We start from the raw sequence: 26,319 nt of genomic DNA on the forward strand, positions 1-26,319 counted from the left end.
AAACTCTGATTGTTTAACCTAATTTCGTTTTTATAACACTTTTTTTACAGCATGAAGTATAAAACAATCACTAAATGGGTGGTGTTATTTTCAGCAACTTTAAGAGAAATAGGGAGTGCTTTGCTCATTTAGAAAGGCAGGTCAGAGTTTGAAGTCAAGTGTATTGGCTGGATATTTCTGGCCTTAACAAAAATAAAGAAACCAAACCAAACCAAGTGAAGTCAACCAGCCAACCCACAAACTGCTGACCATTTTAAACTACATGCCCTGTGGTGAAAGCATATCAAAATTTTAACTTTCACGACTCCACCAGCAGATTTAAAAAGAAGTCTTTATATTTCTTCTACTCTATTCAACTTTAAGCCAGGCTGAAATAAAACTACCCAAGCAATAACAGTTGCTTGAGTTTTGCAAATTTTAATACTGCTCAGTAACAGTGGCTCACCTCCTTGATCTAAACATCTTGTACTCCCTCACATCTGCCAGGAAATGATAACTTTTACCAAGGAGTATTAATATTTATTTCAAGGAATATGTTTCTCATGGCATTAAAAGTAACAGAACACAGAGTGATCTGCCAGCCTTGCTGGTCTTATGACCCAAGGCTCAGGCAGATGCCTTCTCATCTCTAAGAGGGGGAAACCAGACAGGAAAGAAAACCAGAGTGACAAAATATTGTAAATAAATACATAAGTACGTATTAAAAATACACCATTTTTGTGACAATCTACTTGCCACACCTCAGTCTATGATCAGCAACATTATTTTCAGATTAAAGGAGAACACAGCTGATGGTATTTCTTGTGTGCTGCAAGCTATACAACATAAAAGATGAAAGGAGGCCATCTTAACCACTTGCCTCTTCCCTTCTCTCTTCTGCAGAAGGGACTTTAAGTTCTCGTGCTGTGTCATCCTTGGGATCAAACAAGTAAATGTAATCTGAGGAGTAGCTCACAAGGATCTCTTGGCCATCCTCACTGTAACACAGGGATGTTACCCTGCAGGATTTGTTGTTGAGATGAGGAGGGACAAAACGTGCCACCATTCCAACAGTGCCCCTGCCAGCATAATTCCCTTTATTAAAAAAAGAAAAAAGAGTGGGGAAAGAGAGGGGGAAGAAAAGAATTACACATTTACTATTGCAAATTTTCAAAAGCTTCAATAAACCCCTTATTTGGCATCCAACAAAAGATAATCAGGGAAAAATCTATGTATCTTGTAGTTTCTGCAATAATTTTGATCTGGAGAATGACATATCAGATTTTACAATCTTTATTCTTTTTGTTTACAAATTCCATGTACATTACAAAAAAAAAAAAAGATGAAAACACACAGATATATAAACATCTAACATGCCCACCACATGTTGTATGGAAGCTATCTGTCAAATGTGGTACAAATAGAATTTTTAGAATCAAAAAACACAAAAGAATAGTGCAAATCTATATCTACACAGAAATGAGAAAGGGATTTAGTGCCTTTGCACCACAAAGGCAAGCACAGTGTGGGATATTATGGAGTTCATAAGATCTCCTCCCATAAGAAGCAGCAAGTTCCAGCATGGTAGAGTACATGACATGAATTTAATTAAAATTCAGGTGGAGCACTGGAGGCTGCAATCCCTGGCTTTCTGGAATTCTGGAATCACACATTTCAAAACAAAATAAGAGACATTACAAAATGTCCTTTTCTACACAATGCATTCTGAGTTGCATGAAGAGATTAGGTTTACTTCTTTGAGGATTTCTGCATTAGCAAAAATTAGACTGAAATTACTCTACTATTAGAAACCACAGTTCCCCGAGAAGGAAGCTACACTTCTGCAGTGTTACACTTGAGTCATTCACCACCTATTTTGAAAATAACCTGATCTGGGCACTGCCAGTGGGTAGAAATGCTCACTGCACAGCGTGGCTCTTACCTGTTGCCCTTGTGCCAAGCATTCTCCTGTCATAGATCCTCACTGAGCTGTCAGAACAGCCTACAGCCAAGTAGTAGGGGATGGGTGGACAGATAGCAACAGAGGTGGCAGCACGACGACAGTTTATTAAAATATCCTGGAACACACAAAAATGCAACATTGAAATAATTGCTCTGAACATTTGAAGTGTAATTCTTCTCTTTTTTTTTTTTTCCTTTTGTGGTTGTTGTTGCTTTTTTGTTGTTTTTGTTTGTTTGTTTTACTACACAGGCCCCTCCCTTAGTCAAGAGGATTTTGAGAAAACACGTCAGGCCTCTGAAGACAGACCATAAAGGTGTTATCAGAAAAGCCACTGCACAGAAGGAAAGCTATCAGAGAAAGAAAACTGGTACCAGAACAACTGAAAAAGAAACCTAACCAAAACAAAAACACAGGAACATTTAGAAATAGATAAGCTAAACAGACTCATAAACTACCTTCACCTTGGGTTTTCTTATGGAAAATCAGTAACTATATTTTCTTTCTACCTTCACCTCGGATTTTCTTATGGAATATCAGTAAGAGTAACTATGGAGGTTATTTTTTATTAATTTGCAGAAACAGTTTAAATTAATTAAAGGATCAGAATAGGTTCCATCTACAGGAAGATAACTGGGTAAAGGGAAAAAAAAATGAAAGAAACCCCTAGAACTGGTAAATGTGCACACGGCTGAACAAAATCAATCAAGACTAGAGATACATACTTCAGTAATTTTGTTCCAATTCAATATTAAAATTGTTGCTAAAATTCAAACACAGTGGGCACTAGTAATACCAGTAATCTAATATAATTCGTCACTAAATATTTTCTTACAGAGGGACAAAGGAGGCTCAAGAATACAAGGCTGCAGGTGATTCTCAAGGCTCATTTTTTGCCTCTGTTTTTGCACTCTACATTATCAGTGTAGACCAGACTAAAAGATTCAATTTCAATAGACAATTGTTTTCTACCATATCTGGAGCCTCACACTGAAGCATTTTTATAAAATAAATTTGTTTTTATAAAATAAAAAATGCCAAAGAAGAAAGAAAAATTTAAAAAGACTTCCCAAACTTTTATTGTTTCTTGGGAAACATACTGTCACCTCCACCAATGACCCTGAAATCTATTATTTCTAAAAGCTTTACCAGAATTCATATCATGTGTTTCTGTGATGCACAGCTCTACATTTAGTTAATCTTTATTAAAATATTTTTATCACTATTTTATTCTACCTATTTTATTATTATTATTATTAAAGAAATCTTTATTAAAAGGTTTCATTCTTACATCTTTACAATCTTCCTTTGTGCAACTTGTTTTGATGCGAGTATCAAACCATCTCACAGTACCATCCTCACCACAAGAGAGGAAAGTGTAGGGATCATTTGGTACTGTCATAATCTGCTCAAAAGAAAGAAAATATAAAATTATTAATACCTCTAGAAATAGCACTAATTTAAAAATAAAAGCATCAATATTTGGAACAGCAGTAAGGCAGTTAGGACTCAGGTCAAACTTTCCAGTGAAGCAATGAGAAAAATTGAAAAACTGATGGTGTCTCCTCATTTTCAAGAAAAGGTTTGAACTGTTGAAGTCAAAGGAAACTTTTAAATATCACATAAGATTAAATATCCATAGGTCAAGGCTTACAGTTGTTTCTATTATCTTTTAATGCACAACATACATTTACTGCAATCACTTTTCAGGTAACTTATCAGTTTGCTGCAACAATTCAACAAATGCTCATTTTATTCTCTATCAATTACAAACAAAGTCCTCAGAAGTGTGAATGCCTTGAAAATACTAAATGGCTTTTATTCCCCTTGGGCTGTTCCTTTACATCCTAGGTAGTTCCCTACAGCAAGCCCGCATTAAAGGCTGCTACCAAGCTACCTCAACACTGCAATTTTTTTTAATTTTTTTTTTTTTGAAAGAGAGCACTGTACTGAACCATTTTCCGAAGCTCAGCCCTTCTCCAGCTAGGGACAGCTCAGATGGAGTCTCACATGAATGGATTCACTCAAAGCCTCCTCAAGACAAAATAAAAAGGCAAGCGATCATAATGTTAAATATGATCTGAATTCCACAGGTCAGTGAATGCACAGGAAATGCCAGTTTACTTACACTCTGTCTCTTAGAACAGAAAACAGAGAAAATTGTGGCAGCATTTTTATTTTCCTACACTCCTGCTACTATCAGTAGAAATTTATGAAGTAACAACAATGGTTCATAGTGTAATACATTCATGGAACGTAGAGCATGAGTGATTCTTTAACATTTTAAACGAGATGATTTATCATCCCCACTTCCCAAAATTCTCAATAAAAGTAATTATGGACATCTGCAAATCTCTCTACCTGAAATGGGGTTACAAAGGTAACAGCTGAAGGCTTCAGCCTCTCCTGTAAGGCTCAGCACAGTAACTGAGACAATGCTTGCTGTGCCAAATAAGTTTAACTTACAGAACAAACATGGTTTGAATACCAATAGAACAAACTTCAGAGCCATGACTATTATTCCTCAATCCACCAGTGTAACATAGTGAAGACTATTTTTCACTACATATTTCATTCAAACTAACTTTATTTGCATAGCTGTAACAGTTAGCAATTGTTCTTCAATCCACTAAATTCTTCCAGCGTTTAGCAGAGCTTTCAGTGAAAACATTTTGCTCCAATTATGTTGCTGAATGTGACAAGCTCTTTTTAGTAGCTGTGTTTTGTTTGTTCACACTGATGCTATTTCACCCTATCCATGCAATGTAACTTGCACATGGCAACTTTTATGTCCAGGGTTCACAAACATCCTAAGTACTTCATAAGCACTAAACCAGAGAAATGGAGAAGCGCAAGCTCCAATAATTGACTCAATATTGCTACATTTAAGTTCAACAAGTACACATAATAAAATTTATATATATATCAAATTGTTTTTTTACTAACTAAAAACTTGTTTGCTACTTAACTTTAAAAGTGTCTAGCTATATGATCACTTCACTGTATTTAAAACAAGAAAGTAAGAGGTGTTCATAAAAGTACATTCTCTTTCTGAAATGCAATTCACATGAAGGGCAATAAAGAAAAGATTTGGATGAGGAAACACAAACTTGTCAAGGCCTTGTACAAACAATAAATTCTTCAGAAACGTGTCTCAAGAGCCTCTCCCTCTACTTATTCTATTCTCAGTCAGAACTAAAAACAATTTTACAATTATCTCACAGTTTACAACAATCTACACCAATTTCCACATTCCCCTGTTTCATGTTTTTGCAATGTCTTGAACTGCCACAAACTCCAAGAGCTGTATAAATCCCAACCACATTCAAATTTAGAATTGGTACCTCAGGGGCAGCTTTTAGCTTTGTTATTTAGAGAACCCAGTGAGTCAAAGTTCTATATTTAACGTGATGATGTGGTTACATACAGCTGGGCAGTACCATCACAATATTTAGAAATTATCTCCCCACTCCAGGAACCTCTCAGCCTCACTGCAAAAACAGGATAAGAAAAATAACTTCATAAAAAGACAAAGTTGTTAAAACAGCCAATGTAATATAGAAGTTTTGATATTCCTTCCATTAACAGTGTTTAAAAGCAGCAAAAACCACCAAAACTGTATCAAAACAACAATAATGCCCTCTTGTTAACATTATTGCTGAAAAAAAATCATCCCAAATAAGGCCATTTTGACTGTGCAATATAGCAGGGAAATGTAATTGATGTGATTACAACCATAAGGACACTTTTTACTACAGGAACAAAAATTAACTCTGGCAGTACTTCAGCCACTTTCTTTGTGTAATTACAAGCATAAGGACACTTTTACTACAGGAACAAAAATTAACTCTGGCAGTACTTCAGCCACTTTTCGCACACTCCAATTCTTTTTACGAGAAGTTTTAAAGATTTGTTCCTTTTTTCACACACTCCAATTCTTTTTACGAGAAGTTTTAAAGATTTTGTTCATTTAACATGCAAAGAAAGTGATCTAAAAGCTTGCTATGAAATCTGACCTAATCCATAAAAAAACAATGGATTTGGGATTTTTTTCCCTGTGTGTGTACTGCAGTAGTGTTAAAAAAGCCTCAACAAATAAACAGTGAAAGAAACAGGAACATTTATAACCTACCAAAAAATTACAATTTTTTTCTATTTTAAGCACAGTAAGTTTTGCAAGCAGTGCCTTTTGCTGTTATTTAAAAGAACCAGATAGACCAATAAATCTTTCTATTTTTCTAACTTAAGTAACACTTTGGTTCCTCACTTGCCTAATTTACATGAACAAAACTTCAAAGGGAGGACTGAAAAGACTGAGGTTAAATTTAACCTAAAGAGTTAACTAGAATACACAATACAAAAATTATCTACAACTGTAAACACATTTTTCAGATTAAGTTGTTCACATATGCTGAGCTAAGCATTTGATAGAAGGATCTAAATTGTGAAAAAGGCATGAAACTGCTGAAAAGTTCAGGGAAGAGGGGAGGGGCAGAGGGGGAAAAATAAAAATAAAAATGCAAAACAGTCACTTCCCCCACCCCCCATCCTACTTCAGGAAGAAATTCAGAGCTCAATTTTAATCTGTTTTGCTCTGCAGAATATTCATTCAGTGAAGGTGAATTCATATTTGCAAAGTTATCTTAGCAGTACCACTTTTGCACAGTTCTCCATTTAATTTAGATAGCACATTTCTCTGTTCAAGTCTACTTTTTAAATGGGATAAAAAAAGCAATTAAAAAAAGACAGAAGAAAAGTTCTGTAACTCTCACTGCACTGACACAAAGTTTTCAACAATCTGGTTAAAATCTTGGGCAACAATACAATAAAATAGATATTTCACCCATCTCAAACTTATGATTTATTTCAGGAGGTACCTCGTAGGTAGTCCCATAGTGGCAGGTGTACTGGCATTGCCTGTTGGTCTCTGCATCCTGTTCAACATTCGTGTAGAAAATGACTCCGTCTCCGGAACAAGAAACAATCTGTTTGTCATTGGTGCATGGTAAGAACTTTGCACTGAAAATATTGGCTCTGTGTCCTGAGCGAATCGTTGTGAGAACCTAAAGAACAAAGGGAAAAAGGAGGCTGCAGCAGGTCAGTGTTTTCCAGGCAAATAAAGGATGGAAAAACTCAGACTGTCAAATACCAGTTATGCACAGGCTGCCAGGGACCTACAGTTCAGTACAACAGATCAGAGAGCTTGCCTTTGCACCCAATTTCTTCTAAGAACAACATGGTTCTACAAGAGAGGTTTGCTCAGGCACTTGCACGAAGCAGTGTGCAAAATACAAGGGCTGGAATGCAGCTGCCACCTTTGTTTTTGTAATGCTGGTTCCAGAGCACATCAGGTTTCTCATGGTGAAAAGTTAGTCAGGGTGATGGTGCAGCCACTCAGTGAGGAGAGACTTACAAGATCTGGGATACTGTAAATCAAGAAGAATAAGGCACTGCAAGCCAAGCCAACTTTGCAGACTTTAAAATTTGATGTTACTCTTAAAACCAGTCTAAAAAGGAGAATTGATGCTTATAAGGAAGAATGTTTTGAAACTAGCCAAAAATAAATAAACATTTAAGAACCTGATTATACAGGGTAAAAAAACCAGGACTTCACTTAGACTCTCATTCATCAACATTAAAGCAGAGAAACATATGATTTCCTTCACTATCACAGCTGATTTAAACACTTTGTAGTGACTCTTTATCCTTCCTCACATACTTAGTTTACCAAAACTGAAAAAACCTCCACATGCTTTCCTGTGAACAAGTAAACATTATATTCTTATTTCTCCCATCTGCAGCACTTGAACCAAACTGCATTTTCACCACTCCCATTAGGAAAGAAATACTCACCAAGTTGTTTACAGTATGAAAATTACTTCCAAATTTCCACTCAATTAACTTAATCAAAGGAAGTGTTTTGCAAATGAAGTTTCTCTGTCAGTAGCAGCTCATGCCTAACAGTTCAGAAGTGCTATTTCACACCTTTTAAATAATTCCCACTAAAAAATTTAACAGTGAATCTGCATATTCTGAAAGATACAAAATATTGACGGCTGAAGTCTATTTTTGCTTCTCTACCTAGATAACAGAAAATATGGTAATAAGGATATTTGCCAAGATGACAGAATTACAACACAGTTCTAATACCAATTTGCTGCCTTTTCCTGTATAGATAATCCTACTCAAGCCAGAAAAAAATTAAGCTAACATAATTGTAACACTCATTAAAAATCACAACTCTAGTACACTTCAGGAATAACACTGATTATTGAGTCTTCTTGCTGGTACCTGCTGTTTTGTAATTGCATTTGCATGTATTGGGGGAAAAAAAAATTAAAAAATCATCTTCTCATCTCCTCTGCTGTTACAAAAAATAAGTAACTCAGCTAAACTGTGAAAAATAAAAAAAAAGAAAACAAAAGATCTCCCATATTCCTCATTAGGCTTAAGTAGAGAAGTGGTACACAACAGGGGGAAAAAATTGTCCCATGAAAGCATAAAGCTTTAAATTGCAGCACCTTTTAAAATATTACAATATTTTAATGTAAAAAATTTATAATGAGCAACTGTCCCATAGTAGGGTAATAAAACGAACTCTGCACAATAAATAACACTGAACATCCTTTATTTGCATGAAAAATTCTTACTCTGCAAGTCACTCCACCAACACTCACTTTGGAATACATCCATCATCCACTTCACAGGTGTCTTGGATACCTCTTTTCCAGCAGACCTCCCAGTCCAAGAGAAACCCTACCTAGTGATACTGATCTGAACTTTGTCAGGCTGACACCATAACTGGAAGGAAGAGATGAAGTTTGGAAGCTCTGGCTTATTTGGAGAGGAGAGCAAAAGGGCCTTGCCTACAGGCACAGGCAACACTCCAAACCACCACAACCCCTCAGGAAAGCAAACTATTATTTTCTACTCAAACTCTCTTCCACCATACCTTCTGTTTCTCCCACACATATAATTTTTGAGCATATCCTCAGGGTTTAGTTGTCAGCCTCTGAGAGGACACAGCTCAGAGCATCTGTTCTACCAAACTATCAGCAGTTCCTTCAAAAGAAAGGTGTGGGACAGTCCCACCACCTGATGGATGCCAGCTGGCACTACTGGGAGTCTTTCAGTTGCATTGCAACCCTTCTTTCAAATTATTCTCCATCCACTTGCAGGCACACACAAGGCAATGTAATTTTACATTGGAGTGAACTATTTTAATCAAGATTGGCACCTCAACAACATTACACAGAAAGACATTATGTACAGTACATTACACAGAGCAAAAAATACAGTATTTTAAAAGTGAGAGGAAAACAGTTTCTCTGACTACAAAATTTCATGAGAATTACTGAATCCTATTGCTGTTCCTGACACTAATCTGTAGTGAGACCATGTTCCCTTTGTGCCCGGCCATGTACCGTAAAATGGGATAATACAAATGTCACAAAGGATTAGAACTCTCAGGTTTTAAAGCACTGTGAAGTTTTATTCCCATTTATATACCCTAAGAAGTGCATGATATTATCTTTTTTGCATAATAATGAATAACTGAAAACCTGTATTTTGAAAAAACCTTTTAATGCCTTGAAAAATACTAACTTGCATCCTATTTGAAAATTACCAAGCAGCCAGAAACAAACCTACCTTTCTGCTGTAGGGGTTAGTAATGACCAGGTTGGTGTCATCTGAACCAGATAAGATATATTCTCCTGTATCATTCCAGCAAATTGTATTCACCTGCATGAATTTTAAAAAAAATTATTTAGACTTATATGAATTCAATTTTCACGATATTAAAACATCAGTACTCATCCAACACTACAGAAATAGGAGTTAACAAATTCAACTGAAACAATGTAATTTCTAAGCAGCTAGCACAAAAAAAAATTGTGTTTTTAAAACAAATTGATAAGGGAATCACCTGCTTCACCTATGGCATCTCAATTACTCCCTCTGCTCCTCAGGAGTTCATCAGGTAAATTAAACTCCCCACAGTAGCCACAATTTTACACACTCAGGTGCTTTAATGTACCAAATCTACTCCACAGAGAGTTCTCTGAATTTGAACTGGAGGGCATCACACTGCTCTCATTATTGTATCTTCACCATATCCAAATTCTGACCATCCATAGCTTTGCACACTTTTCAGTGACCACACCTTCTCAGGGAAAAGCACTGCAGAATCCATCCCAGATCCCTTTTCAAAAGTGTGAGTATGCTGGGAAAGAAGAATCCTACAGTGAGGTACAGAATTGTATTGGGAGAGCTTTACAATACATTTCCTTATCAATTCTCCTTTTCACAAGACTGTGCTTAATAATGTGTCAGTGAAACAAAGCTGTGAAAGCACTCAAAATCCAGGAAGCTCAAAAGGTATCCTCCAAGCAGCAGCTCATGCACAAGCACCAAAGACTGCATGCAAGACCATTATTATTTCAAGTAAGCCTCTAAAATACCTTCAAGTGTCAAACTGCAGCCATCACCATTTTCTGCAGGCTAGATTCTGTTGGCAGAACAGCTGCCTTAGTGTAATGTACCAGACTGGATTACAGAATTGGTAAAAAACCCACTTTGTTCTGAATTATTTTCTTATGCCTTTTTTTAAAATTCAAATGTTTCACGTTGAGGCCCCCTCCCAACAATAAAAATAATTTTTGTTTAAAAGAAATACACCCATTCTAGTTGCTGTTTTAATGGCAAGTTGAGTGGGGGTTAGTTGCAAAATCAGAGTTAGCAGTTTCACAGATATCTAACACTTTATATTGCAAGAAGCAAATAATTTGTACTGCTCTAGGGGAGGGAAATGACAGAAGCTTATGAGAACATGAATGACATGGAAAAAGTAAAAAATAATTTTTTGTGGATCTTCCCAGGACAGGAAATGGAAGGCCTGAAATGAAACAATCCAATGACATATGGCTTTTTAATGAAACTGGTTGTTATGGAACACCCTAAACACCAGAAGTGGAAGGATATACATATTCATCAAAGAGAAATGAAAAATTATCAGAAACAAAGGTGCAGCTTCCACCTCTATCTACCCATTAAAGCGTGATGTGTTCTCCAGAACACCCATCAAATACTGTCTGCTTGCCCTGTCTCAACTTCCTTCAAAAATATGTGCTGGCCACTTCCAGGGCCAAGTTATCAGGCTCCACTGAGCTTTGGTATGACCTTGCATGGCTACTCTTATGATTTTATAACTCTGGCTGTCAATCACCAAGAACCACAATTCCAACTAGCCCCCAGAACCATCTATCATTGAAATAACCTGTCCTGACAATGGCTGTACTCTAAAATGTTGTGAAACATTGCACAGCACTACAGCCAGGGCAAACACACAAGCCAGCAATGTTTATTTTCATCTACAATTCCTCTCAGGCAGAAAAGTATTATTATCATTGCCCTAAAGAAACCAAAATGCTAATGTGAGAATACAGGAATAGAAACAAGAATGAAACACTGAAAGAACAAGGAAGCTGCTGAAAAATTTAAAGTCATGATATAAGAAAGAAAAGTTAGCACAAAAAACTAAACAAATGGAGGGGGTGGATGTGTATATTTATGTACAAACCCCAAATGTGAAGGACAGCAAAGCAGATAAATACTGAAGATGCAAAGGGGAGACGAGATGATCTAAATTGCAGCATCACAAGTCTACACAAGACATCAATCATTCTCCTCTAAAACTCCAATTTCATTGCAATGCTTGCCTCAGTTGAGCAATTTCAATATACCCTGCACAGACCAAAATTGGTTCAAAAATAATACTGAAGTAAGATGACATCACCAAGTTACTAGGGGTCTGTAACTAAACAGACTTTTTTATTTTGTACCCAATCATCTCCTCAGCATTGCTGACAACAAAGAACTCAAAAGGTAAAAAAGTCTTTCAGTGAAATCAGCTTGGTTTGGGTTTTTTACAGAGACTTTCCAGTCCATATACATAGTGTTCAGTACAACCTACAGACCAACACTGAATAACCCAAATAAATTTGCATATGGATCACTAAAAACCCAGAATTTTAAAAAGTTCTCTTCTCATTCCATGGTAGTAAACTACTAAAATATAATACAAAACAAGAACAGGTTAGAAAATGGCTTTTTCTTTTGAAAAAGTTACATATTGTACCACCTGCACTGCCACTCAACACCCAACTAAAAGTGTAATGGAACAGTTACTATTCTGAGAGTTTGGAAACCTTGGGAAAGGGTGTCAGACCCAGAAGAAAGGATACCTCAAACACAAATGACAGACAATTACTAACAAGCTAAGAAAAACCAAAGGGTGTGAAATTAGCTTTTTTCTATTAAGTACTCCACATTATTAATTGTATATAATTTTATTTGTCACTCATCTAGCCTTGCAAGGAGTCAGCAAGCACTTTTGATTCATTAGTCAATTAGTCAGATATAAATTTATTATCTCTGTGTTTTCCTCAAAGACAATGCAGGAGGCAGTGCAGCCAATCCTTAAAAAAACAAAAAAGCAAAGTCCTCACTTCCATGCAAAGTGACCTCAGAATCAACACTTTTGTGAACAGAAGAGATTAACAAAATACAAAAATAGAAGAAAATAAATAAAAACGGCTGTAGATATCCAGAATATCAGAAATATCCCCCAAGCAAAAAAGGGGGTAAAAAGGCAGTGTTTTTCATCTGTGGAGCACAAGGTGAAAATTGTTTCTAACAAAACACAAACTCCCTATACTGGTTTAAGCTGGCTTTGAGGAGTACATCTGAAAAGGACTTGTTCCCAAGTGCCATCCTGTAGGAGATGAATGCCATGAAGGATGCTGCTATGTTATTGATCTGAATGCCTGTACATAGAAATGAGAAGTTACTCCTTCAGGTGATATTCTTTAATTCAAAATGCTGTATTTACTCATGTCAAATGCTTCATCTGCATCCTGCATTTCAACATTCCTCAGCTTTCACAGGACCAAACCAGGAAGAAAATAATCCATATTTTTACTGAAATTCAATATGGTTTGGAGTTTCTTTATCCTCTCCTTTCCTCACACTTCATTGCTGCTGGTCCAGATTGCTTCTCTTTCAACATTTCTCCTTTGGATTTAATCACTTCATACAGAAAGCTCACCTACCTCTTTACATTTCCTCATCTTCTTAAGCTCCTTTTACAGCTAACACAGAAAATGGCAAGTTCTGGCATACAAATGATCTTACTGAATTTGACCATGTGAACCTTGTTGAAAGAGGCAAATCCTGTCCTGGAAGAATGATAAGGCTACTGGCAGACATCAATAATTCTGCAGAACCAATTCAATTACTTCACACACTACTGCTAGAAACTGTGTCTTCAAAGCAAGGGCAAAATGGGACTGTTTCAAAGAGAATTGCCCCTGAACTCTGAGGTGAAAATACTCAGATTTTAAACACAAGGTGTTATGGTAATATTACTGTTACAAAAGCATGGATATGTGAAGTAATTCAAGGAATATTCCCTTCTTCACAGATATCATGCCTGGGTATGATTATACACAGCTATATCTCCCACAGGATCTCTCTTCTGTCTAACAGGTAGGAACTTGGATTTTACTTTTATCCTCAATTAGTAAAAAAATTTCTTGCCTTAAGTAAGTTGTCCACCGTGTCCAATTACACAGCATGCTTTATATAGAAAATATAAGTCACAACTTATTCAACAGAACAATGAAAAAGTTCTTAAAAACATCAATCAACCAAACAGCAACCAAAGAAAGCCCCAAAGCCTGGCCATCCAACCTTCCTTAAAAAATCCCAAACACCCAAAAACCAAACCCAGAAAGGCCTTTTAATAGGACAATATGGCATTCATTCCCTACATTTGAAATGCATGCTGAGTCAATTGAGTCAATAGTTGTGGGAAGAAGAAAAAAAAAAGCTTAATTACCATTGATGGTAATAAGGAGTTTAATCAGCACAAGCATTGTAATTCCATTGATTTGTATGTCACAGAATTTTTAAAAACAAATAGTAAGAAATTATACTGAGTGGTTGTTAGCCTTAAAAGTGGCCTTGCAAAAGACCACACAGTAAATGAGGTAAAAACTCCCAATAGTCCATTCCTTAAAGGTGGAGAATTCTGAGCAAATTCAACGTCTAAAGACATTTTTTCAAACTGTAGTATTTTAATACTGTAGTATTTTAAACACCTGCAAATAATGCTGTAAGTTTACAATTAAAGCATTTTCCACCCTCTAAAACAATCAGGCCATATGTTAAAGCATACTTTTAAAGATAACACAATCAATCAAAATTAGTTTTCAAATAAATATCCATCTGGTAAATTAAAGCAACATCAACAGCCAACACCAAATCTGCCATTTCTATTACATGACAGAGAGGCAGATAACTGAAGTAAAGATCAGTCACTTAATTTTTAACAAGTAGTGAACAAATATTGTTTTCTGGTATTCTATTTTAACAGTAAAAAATTACTCTTTTTTTTTTTTTTTTTTTTTTTTTGGCAAGGAAATAAAGAAAAAAAATAAATAAAAAGCCCTAAGCAATGTCAGGAAAAGAAACTTGAAACATTTAATCTTAAGTATTTGAGGAGATGAAAAATTACTTAGAGAAGAAATTTGGAAGCAAAGTATCACTGTTACAATCTTGAATATAAAAATTAATAAATACACATAGAATCACAGAATTGTTTGAGTTGAAAGAGACCTTACATCATCATTCTTGTAACATTTCTTGAAAAAACCAAGAGAAATTTATATATTTGTTTCATTACACCAACACCATGTACCAGAACATTAAACTTATAATGTAGTCAGCACAGGAAAAGTAGCTCACATTTTATACACAGCAATTCTAATCCTGGCCTTTCCCAGACTCTCCAGGCTCACAAAAACAAAGGCACATCAAAATCATACTTCTGATCTTGAGAAGGCTGGATGTCAAAAACACCTGTTCCTTAAAACTACTACTGTTAGTTAAAAATTATATTGCTCCTCAATTAATTAAAAATCCAAACAACTCAAGCTAAAATAATCATTATGTTTATACAGTTTTAGAAATACACATTAAAGTATGAAAGGTGCACATACATTTTCATTTTTTATAGAATACTTTCATTTTTCAGATATCTTCTACAATAAATACTTTAACAAATATGAACTTCTCCTCTAATCCTCAAAGGTAACAAGGCAGTCTCTTTGTCCTGAACCTAGGTTAGGTAAAGGCTTTATTTAAAAGGATATGTTTTAGACCCCTTTCAAAAATTAATATTAATATTTAAATAAGCCTTTCAGGAAGGTTTATTTTTGTTTTCATTGCCTATAAGTCAGCATGTAGCACTTAGTGATTCGCTTTTTGAAACTGGAAACTAAATCACTCAAAACACTAATAATTTTTTAATTCAACACAGTAGAACAACAACAAAAAAATACTTCATTTCAAGGTTTAAGATGAGTCCTAACTGAAAAGGTAGGAATGTGTTTAAATGGCAGGAAAGATTAATTCAATCAGCAGTAGACACAACATTAAGATACAGGATTGGGATTTTATTTTGCTTCAAAGGTAAAAGTGTCAGATATTCAAGAAGAAACAAATAGCAAGAAATTCACACGTAGATCTCAACAAGCAGAGTGGTCCTGCTCAGCTTTAATATACAAATGTAAGATATTTGCCTTCTTAAGTTGAGGGACTATTACCATGGCAACAAAATCACAATTTAACAATTTTTAACAAATAAAAAAGCAACAAGTGACTTACACATCCATCATGCACATTCAAGGTTGCTTCAAGTTTTAATCTTTGGATAAATTCTCTTCTCCCTGTGAAGAAAAATACCAATTACATAATTTTTAAATACTGAAGTGGTTGAGAGTCTGCTAATGACCATTCACAGGTAAAAACCTAAACGGTAAAGAACCAGAATATAAATTTAAATCTTGAAACAATTCAGATGGTTCTCATTTTACAAATCCTAAGACAAGCAAGACATTTGCTGGATCTTCCACCACCTTTAGTAAGAGTGCAGAAATGGCAAAACGAACATTTCACAGGTTCACAGGCTGATGCTCCCTCTAATAGCACGAAAACAGAAAATAATCCTGTGGTTATTTGCTTCACTTAGCTGAGAGGGAGCAAGTATTACATAGTTCAAACAGTACAACCCTTGCATTTGGAAAATTAACACTTCAGACCAGTAACATTCCATTTCATAAAAATTATGTGAAAAGAAGAGATGAAGGAGAAAGGTAAAATCTATAAATACATATGAAGACAAAGCCCCAGGAACTTTAATGTCCTTACACCCTATGTACAAACTGATTTTACCACTGCACTCAAAAACACTATTCTACTAACATGAAGAGGGAAAACTGAAGCATATTGACAAAGATGTGGTATTTGCCTGAACTACATGTTTAAACACATGGCTCCAACTTTCAGGTTATACTGAACCTAATATTCCCCAGAAAGCACTCTCAGAAAAGAAAAATACTGGTAAACCTAATATTTTTAACTTCAATCCCAGAAGCTCTTACACTCAAGGACCATTACCCTTTTTAAATTCTGTGTTAGTACATGTCTCAGAACAAAATTCCAGGTAAGAGCATCAGACTGTAGGCCTATGCCAGGCTGCACTGTTTCCAAATATGTAACTGTGAAATTCACTCAAAATTAACCTTAAAAACCTAGAATCAGGAAAAGAACAGCAAGAGAATCCACATCTGAAAAATCCTATGTTTCTGAGCTTCCTTTGGCACAGCTCAAGGCAGAGCCATGTCAGTGTTGTCTCTGGCAGTTTATCACATATTTAGAAAAGTAGTTTCTCCTCTCTCCACTTGCTTCCTCTGAATGCTTTTTATTTCTCCCACATACTCTCTAGCCCTGCAAAAGAACACCTGATATCCACACCTGGTCTCACACAACCACCTGTCTGGAAGCAGGCACTGAGCATCCCTGCCCCACTCCCTCCTCCAAGGCCAGGACATCCTTCCAGCAGCACCAACTCCTGCACCTCATCCAATGCTCATACAGCTTTCCCTCCATCAAAAGGTCTTGCCTAGATACCTCAGATTTGCTGGAACTAGAAGCCACCTCCAAAATGCAAAAATCGCTCATAACACAGCTTAAGTACCATATTGGATGAAGATCATACTTTGGCAAAATATTTTCTCTGTTTCAAGAGGAGGTACTTAGTGGGTGAAATGGTTATACACTTAAAGCACACCTGAGCCAACTTAAAGCACACCTGAGCCAGCTTTAAAAAGATAAAAGCCAGACTTCCCTCATCCCCCATTTTATAAACACCGAAGTTGTGACATCTCCGGTGCTACAATTTCTGTTAAGCAGGAATATCCGTAATTAGAGAAAAATTAAAATACTGACATCTTATGCACCATGCTCTACTAGCAAAAATGTATGCATTCTTCAATCAGGAATACACACCTACCTAGGTCACTATGCTTTCTTTGCCACTTCTCCTTACCCATTTTTCCCCCTCCAAACAAATGATTTCTGTGTTCTCGATGAAGATTTCTACTTTGAAGTTAATTTGATTTCTTCAATTGCTTGTAAGTAAATGTGAATGCTGAGGTGTGAAATATCACCTGCTGCATGCTTGGGTATCACTTTGCATAACAAACTTTAAAATTTGCTTCTGGGGTGCTCCTGTAATGCAAAATACAGAGCAGGAATGCACTACCTCCAATAGGACAATTTAAGTAAGAATTGTATACTCCATAGACCAACACAAAAATACAGTGTTTGCCAGACCCATCACACTTTCATTGAAGAACAGAAAAAAATCTGATAGCAGTGCACGATTGTTGGGCATTGCACCACGTGCACAAAATACACGTGGAACGAGGTGATGTCTGCAGAGCAACAGGCAGGTGCTTGCTGAGAATCCTCTGTACATACAAACACCAAAGTTGATTTAAAATCATTTTTAAAAACAGAGCAACAGATTTTCCTCCTTCCTGTATGCTCTGGTTTTAATCCAAATCACTTAAACCAGTAAGTAAGAAACAGTAACTGTGTTCTAATCACATTTTCAGTTTCAATTTTTATTTCCTTACAGAAATCTGTTGACAAAATAAGTTATGAGCAATTTGTTGCTGTTAGATTAGGATTTTTTGGTCTTAATAAGAACACAGTATCCATATAAGTTTCAGTAAACCTGAGATGAAGGCATAAGGTGTCTCATATATTCAACACTTGGCCATTTAAAACATTTTTAAAAATTGTTAGGATTGCATATATGATTTGTTATATATGTGTTTAGTTATTTATCCTTTGATAATTTTTTATCTAAATATTTAAGAAAGGAATTAAATGCAAACAAAATTACAACTTAAATAGTCTCTATATTCCCCAAAGGAAAAAGGGGGCAAGGGAGAAAGTTAAAATATTTTGCCTCTAAACCCCCTCTTATTTAAGTACTACATGCAGTAAGACAACTGAAATGATTGTTTGTAGTTTATCTGATCATTCAAAACTAGAACCACCAGATCCTAAGTGGTGCTCTTACTCTAAAATAAAAACCTAAGCTACATGAATAAACTGATCTGAAGAAAATATTGCCCCTGCTTTTGCTGTTGTTAAAGGCTGAGCAAAGTGAGTGAATCTGTGTTCCTTGTACTTCAGCAATGACTCCCACAGGTTCACTTGGTTGGATAAAAATGCTCAGCAGTAAGTATTAGAATTTGTCACTTGAATATTTTTGTCACTGATCCACTTTCATGACATTGAAAAAAATTAAGAAGCAACACCTCTTGGTTTGTTTTGTATTTACTCTTCAGCATCTCAGCTCTTATTGCTGGACTTCCTAACAGTCAGATTCTCCACATCAAGGGTTCTGCTCTCCCAAGTGACAAGAATCTTCACAATCCTTAATTTCCATTCACCTAATCCAAAGGCTGCCTGTTCCTTCCACCTTCCTACAAAGGCAGCTCTCCTGGCTCCCCTTTCAGCTACAACATTTTAACAAAACCCCAAAACTACTTTCCTCTTACAATATCAGCATCAAGACCTCTGTCACATTTAGATTTTTCCCACCCCAATATTGAGAACAGGCTCTCAAGGCAAAAACTATTTCTTTTTCCCCTTAACTGTGCAGTACCCCTAGAAAGGCAGTAATTTAATTCTGTGAAGGTGCTTCAATATATTGTTTCCTATATTCAAATAAGGCCTAGGACATGGATCAAATGATCAAGCTGTCATCACCAAGATTATCTCACTGGACACATAGAGCTTGTTCAAAACTGCTAGAGGTGAATTTACTAACAAGAACACGGTAAAGCAAAACAAAAAAAATAAGCCCTGTGAAATTTCAAGTGGCTGTGATGACCTCCCTATGTTTACATAGCTGAAATTTGGAAAGCTGTCAAGCTAATGCTCCACCCAGCCATTTTCACTAGTTATGCACCAAGTGAAGCCTCAAGGTTCAGTGCTATTCTCAGTACAATGATCAATAATATTCTCAGTTTTTAGCCATCCACCTATTCTCACCAAACATTATGCACTACTGAAGCCTCAAGGTACAGTGAAACTCTCAGTGCAGTGATCAATAATTTTTTTCGAAGCTGGAGATTAGGGACCATTCCGTGCATGAAAGAAGCCCCACCCTGAGTGGTTCATGACACAAATTTAAATATGAGAAAGCAGCTGAATGAGAAGCTGCAGCTGTTTCTTTGTAACTTTGTTTCTTCAAAACATCCACTGTGCACAAGGTCAAGCCAAACGCTGCCTTGCAACTCCCACCTGGAGAATTACCCAACCTGGGTGTCTGGGCAGAGCTCTAATCTCACTTCAGGAGCAATACCAAAATAAAACAGCATCCTTTGTACTCCCCACTCACAGTCCTTACTACACCATTTAGGTCACAATCCTCAGTTTAAGAATTGCTGATCAGGTGCTTTCTATGTGCCTGTTGTGGCAGAGACACACATACCCTTCTTTTGTAAATAACTCAGTCAAAGTTGTTTCAGAACTGATGACAGCACACAAGTTAAATGTTTCAAGCATGCAAAACCTTCATAGATTTAAAACTGGGCTCCAAAATTTCCCCTTGAAGAAGTACAGATCATTTCATGCTGAAGGTTTAGTTTTAAAGCACACTTGTGCTTCACAGAAATTTAACTAAACTTTGATCCAAAGCAGCCCCAACATAGTATAAGATGTTAAAAGACAACCCTTATTCAGTAACAGACCCCATTTATCAAATGAACACTCATTTAGATCAAGCTGGCTCTTTGCAAGGCCAAGTCCCTCAGCGCTGGCTCGCTGTGACATTTGGAATGCCCTAGTTTAAAGCTGAAATGGAGCCAGCATCTGTTCCCAATGCAGAGCACATGTTATCCTGCACTCTCAGTGCATTTCAAAACTTCTCTTGGTTTTCCAATGCACAGTTTAGGCATTTCTGAAGTAACCCCATTTGTATATAGCTCATTTTGCTGGATTAACTACACTAAACTCTTCTGATCCACATCTAAACACAATTTTTCCAGCAACCAGAATTCTCTATATACCATAAAGCAAACAGGACTACACATAATAAGCACTGAATTAACTTCCATCAAGGTAAGTTAAAATTCTTGAAGATAAATTACTACCTTAAAAATCCCTTGTTAGCTATGTAGGCCAACACTGGCCCTATTTTACAGTCATTGTGACATAGGCTCAAGCAATTTATCAAAGGAAAGAGTGAACCAGCAGTACTTCTAGAAACCAAATGCTTGAGTGTGATCTCCAATCCTTTGAACAAGGCTCTGTGTTATATTTCCTCAGTCTTCTGCACTACTGCAAAAATGCCAAAAAATTATAACTCTTAGTTCTGTAAATGTTTAAAAGAATACCTTTCAAGAGACCATGATCAACTATTTCATTATGGTTTAAGTTCAAAGCAGATAACTCAAATTATTCTTTGTTCATAATGATACATCACAAAGCCTGAAAGAATGAACACTACAAAGAAAACACAAAATATTTTTATTGTCTACAAAGAGACTTCTTTGCCATTTTTATATGTCAGAGTTTTGCTACTAACCAGCCAGCATCAAACAACTGGGTGCTAATCAAGCCTGCACTCAAATTCTGAAACAGGCTTAAGTAATGAGCTTTAGGTATTAAGAAACACAAAACTTTCAGATATTATAACACCAAGACAGAAACTACAAAAGACAGGACACTATGCCCTAAATTATGAATCAGCAAGCCTATAATATCTCATGGTGAGTATATTAATACAAAATCTGATCTCAAAAAACCCACTAACAACAAAAACAAACCAAACAAAAAACCAAACAAAAACCCAAACAAAACAAAACAAAAACAAACAAATCCAAAAAAGAGATCTACTCAAGTTTCAGAGGGAAAAAAACTAGTTCAGCAATGTCATACATTTTAGGGTAATAAATAAGCATTTTGGAAAACCATTCTCTTTAGGTTTGCTTCTACAGAATCTGCAAAAATAGGTTACTGTAGGTAAGATCACGGATAATATGTGTTTGGTTAGCACCAATGGCTGTAATTAACTTTGAAACATCTTTTGGATACTGAAAGTATCCACTCCCAAATATAAGCCTCCACTGGGCTCCATAACTGCTAATGTTACAAGCATTTGGGCTTTAAACCAATGTAATTTATTTCTGTTTGATATTTACCATGGTTTATGGCTGAAGGATTTCATAAAATTCAGCTGCATTAATACAAAGTGTTTAAGGTGTTCTCAGTGACAAAACATGTGGGATAAAGTACAAGGACCTTTCTCAGAGAAGGCATTTTATCTGTGCTGTACTGACTGGTGCTAAGTGCATTTCATTCACAAGTACACCACATTCTGACAGATATCCTTACACTTCCCCTTGCACTGCCCATATTTAAGTCTTCTGTATTGTTCTTGCCTCAGACAGCAAGTGAGGTTTTGTGACAGGAGGAAAAATAAGCCAGATTTCAGCAATTTTGACATTTATTCAATCCTTTAAAGTAGTCTGATGATGAAATACAAATACTCACCGAGACAAAAGGCACTTGAAATTTTTCTATTATGCCACAAATATTTCTCATTTCTATAGAACAGAGGACAAAACTCTAACAACAAAACTAAGAGAAGCTCTGTCTATGTAAAAGATAACACATACCACCTTACTCCTCTCAACAGAAAACTACCTGGCATAGCTTAAGTGATTAACTGGATGTAGGATTAACTACACTGCAAAAGCTTTTGCTGTTTTCTCCACCAGCACTAAAATAGGACTCCCAAAGAAACACCTCGAAATTCTAAAACAGATACCAACACAAAAATAATAGTTACCAGATCAAGAAAAATACACTTGTGCCCTGCTTTCTTCTCCAAAGACATGTCAAAGGAGGCTTCTATTAACTGAAGGCAAAAATAAATATTATGCAGATTGTTGCAAGTTGGAGTAAACAGTATTACTGTTGTTTTCAATATGTCTTTGGAAATGCTTTCCTTTGACTTTTAAAAGCCTTCATCTGAAACTATGTGGGCAGCAATGTTGAATACTTTCTTCTAAAAATGACATCAATGTAATAACCCAGCCAATCCTTAACAACACCTGGGGAAATACACATCAGGAACTCTGCTTTCTGTTCTCAGGTACTACTGACCACTGTGACACCCAAGGTTCATTAGGAGCTCCACCTCCCAGCAGAAGAAGATGGTATCTAGGAAGCTGAAATGCAGTGCTACTCCATTCCAGTGCAAAGTTAAAATTGCTCATAGCAGAACCAGGGTCTCCCACCTCCAAGCACTCAGGCAAAATGAACACTGGAGCATGCAGAATGGCTAGGAGAAGGAAAGAAAAAGTTGAATCTGCTTTAAAGAGAGTATTCCTAGAGGAATGTCCTCTTTCCTGCTGAGGAGGTGTGTGCCCCCACTGTCACCAGTCCTGCCATCACCTTCCAGTGCCTGCCAGGGGCTGCTCTGCATCTCCCACTCTGCCAGCAGGACTAACCCCAGCAATTCCAGACAAAGGCTCTGGCCAAAATCAAAGCCTGCTATTTAAAGTTGTTTAAGCTAACTCAATACTCATCTTTAAACAGATTAAGAAGTGATTATACAGAAGCTTACTAGGATATCTACAGACATGTCTTCTAGCAAAAAAACACCCCAGGGCCCACCCTTCCCACCAGTGAAATTGAGAACTTGGAGAGCGTGGAACCGAATTAAGGCATTTAACATTCTGCACACCTGACTAATTTAACATACCATTTAATCCTGGTAATATAGGAATTGTACACTGCTGGGTTTGTTTGGGGGAACTCAGGAAATAGATATATAGATACCACAACAGATATGGGTCATAACCCCATAAGATTACAAATGTAAACACCAGGAAACTGCCCAGGATTAAAGACAGATTACATCAAAAATTGAGCTCAAGCAGAAAGCAGAGTCTTGATGGTAATGACTGTTAACAGTGTACTGGCATAGGTTACATTATAACTGGGTATTTAAAAACAAATGGAAAAAAAAAACCAAACCCTTTTAAATCCCCTTTGTTTAAAAACAAATGGGGAAAAAAAAACCTTTTAAAAATAACATTGCCTGTTGCATTAAACTATATGTATTCATCCTAGGTAACAAAAAACAACCTGTTTAACTCCAAAGACTTTTTACTGAAGAGAGTTCTCAGGACACAACAGTGTTTTTAAAATAAAACCAAATTTAAAAGGAACCAGATTTTTTCCTCATTTCCTAGAAAGGTAAATAACAGAAGCACACTACAACAACTGTAACAAAGCAATGCAACCTAAATACAGAGATGGGTTTTAACAGATTTTAATTTTTAACAGGCTTTTATTTTGGTGAAGTTTCAGTAGTTCAAAAAGGGTCGAACAAACACTGATGGTTCAGAACACACGATGTTCACAGGAAAGAAAAGGGACAGATTCTCATCTTGCCCATGATATCAGTTAGAGAGCAGTCAGCATTAATGACACATTCCATCTTCCCAGAGGAAAGCCTGCAAATCCTTGAAGAACAAGATGAGGAAAATAAGGGGTTATTAAAATTCACTGATGTGACTCAGATTCCATCTCACGATATTCACATTCAGTATTTAATGATTCAACATGCACTAGAGCACTTGGGACACTTCTGAATCAGCAGCTCACTAAGCTCCAAGGACATGAAAAAGCCAAGACTTGCACTCAACTACTGAAAAATCCAGCTTTGTTCAAAGGCTGGCATAATTTGTGCCTGAAGTGATCCTTTTCCTTAGTGCCAGGACAGGACTGGTCTCAAGTGTCAACAGGTTCTTGATACATGATCAGTTATACCCCACTAGACTATTCTGGGGACACTCAAGGATAGAAGATCAGGAATCACATGCAAAGTCACAAGAACTCACAGAGTTGCAGTGCAACATCTTGGAAGTGACTGAACACAGGCAGCTTTAATGGCCTGCCCTAATGCACTTAATGGAAGCAATCCAACTGGAAGAAAGCTACGGGGGGAAAAAAATTAAAAAAATAAAGAGATCTAAAGGATCTCTCACATCACTGCCTCATCCTGAAATACAAAGCCAGTACATGCTGTACACGACTTGTTTTTGCAGCGAGAGACAGCTTTCATGTATCCAAAGCTCATTATTAGAAGATCAAGGTACAACTTAACTACGAAGCTGTCTGAAACACTCAGCATCAAGGCAGGCAGTTATTTACAAAGCAAACACATTTCCTGTACAAAGACAGTCTTTAAAAGCATACAATGTAACTGCAACGAAATATTGCAATCAAAAATGAAAATATATTAGAAGTGCACACAAATGTTTGCAGTCTCCAGCTGAGAGACTCCAAAGGATAAAAGCAAATACATGTGCATCCTAAGACTGAGTATATATCAAATATTATAATACATGCAAAGCCTTGGAACCACAACCCACTTACACACACTCCTACTACCTGGCAGCCATCAACACCCATGATTAATATTCTGTTAATCACATATATTACACATAAGGTTAATCCCTTAAAATAAAAAGGTACATCTGCATAGTTCTGTCCATTTGAAGAAATTATGACAAATCTGCAACCAGAAAGGCCTCCTGAATTTCTGAAGGACAGAAAATCAACAGGTTGAAACAGTTATACCAATTCTTCATCATTTCTTTCTGGCCAAATATAACGCCAGAAAGCCACCTTCCATTTTAATTAATATGTCAAAATGCAACAGCAGCAAAACAGTTGGTGGTTTAGAAAATTAGAATATCAAAACTCAGTAAGTAGGTTCATTGATAAGTTCTGATCTAGGCAGTAGTATAATTTTGTTTTTAAAGAAAAAAGAAAAAGCAAAACCCAAAAAGCAGGTTTCTGCAAAGTAATCCCACCAAAGAACATAATAATGTGATCCATAATGGTATATAGTTTTACACAAACTGGTGTTTGTACATAAAAAAAACAGAAGCTGTGCTACTATGAATCCCCAGCATCCTAAAAACAGCCATTGGAAATAATTCTCTTATTTCAGGACAGAGTGACAGAAGGCACTGAGTAATCCCAGACCCTGCACGTCATTTGTCCTTTTTTTTTTTTTAAAGAAAATACACAAAAATGATCATCAACACATTATCACTGAATGGAAGCAAAATGGGACAACACTGTGGAGAAAGAAACAGTAACAAACCATAACAAATAAACCACAAAACACACAGGAAGATGTAACTGAAAAAAGGTCAATGATATCAACTACATGCAAAGATTTCTAAGATAACAGCAAAACCAGCTATCAAATTTACCTAGATTAATACTACATGGCTGTACCACTTGCAGGTCCAAGTGGCTCCTGTCCTCCACTCCCATAGCTCAGTTTGTCTATGCTTGAAATAAACCCAGTGATAACAGAAGGCTGATTAGACTGAAATTAAAACTAAGCATTCAGCACTCAGGCCACAGAAATACTCATCTAACCTTAATCCTTCCTCCCAGCTCACATCTCTTTGGTTTTCTGATATGTACTAAGTTATTACCAGCCAGCATTTTTTAATTTGTTGTTGTCCAGATGATTGTGTTACACTGTGCTTTTATTATCCTTTACCAACATTAAAGGCTTTAAAATGTGTGTCTTTATTATCTGAGCTGATTTACTTTGAAGTAGGAAAAAAAATCATTAATCCTGTATGCTAGGATCACCCCTCATATCTTTTCCTACAAGCTGTTTTAGGCATACATATAGTGCCTTTCTGCTCCTTGGTACCAGTTTAAATGAGATAGTATCAGGGAATTCATTTCAGACACAATCTCTTTATTAAACTCCTCCAAATTCAATTTGTTACCAACAGGTCTCAATGCCACATTGTTCTTTCAATAGCCCATCTGTAATTTTTTAAGGACTGTAGTCACTAAGCCTTGATTTTAGTAACAAGGGGAAAAAACTTCAAAGATATCCAGGT

General features: G+C 36.3%; 1 protein-coding gene across 7 annotated transcripts in view; it reads right to left on the reverse strand.

Annotated features, from left to right (window-relative positions):
* The window catches only part of DCAF6 (DDB1 and CUL4 associated factor 6), a 73,537-nt gene that overhangs the window by 41,789 nt on the left and 5,429 nt on the right, over window positions 1-26,319 (reverse strand). For all 7 annotated transcript variants that reach the window (XM_041420903.1, XM_041420904.1, XM_041420902.1 and 4 more), the window contains exons 2-7: window positions 15,668-15,729; window positions 9,590-9,682; window positions 6,817-7,002; window positions 3,231-3,344; window positions 1,922-2,057; window positions 860-1,074 (exon numbers count right to left, since the gene is read on the reverse strand). In XM_041420903.1, the coding sequence (XP_041276837.1) occupies window positions 860-1,074; window positions 1,922-2,057; window positions 3,231-3,344; window positions 6,817-7,002; window positions 9,590-9,682; window positions 15,668-15,729 (806 nt within the window). The remainder of the gene's footprint in view (window positions 1-859; window positions 1,075-1,921; window positions 2,058-3,230; window positions 3,345-6,816; window positions 7,003-9,589; window positions 9,683-15,667; window positions 15,730-26,319) is intronic.

Source organism: Onychostruthus taczanowskii, unplaced genomic scaffold (assembly GCF_017590055.1).
Source record: "Onychostruthus taczanowskii isolate IOZ18803 unplaced genomic scaffold, ASM1759005v1 scaffold67, whole genome shotgun sequence".
NCBI classification, from domain to species: domain Eukaryota; kingdom Metazoa; phylum Chordata; class Aves; order Passeriformes; family Passeridae; genus Onychostruthus; species Onychostruthus taczanowskii.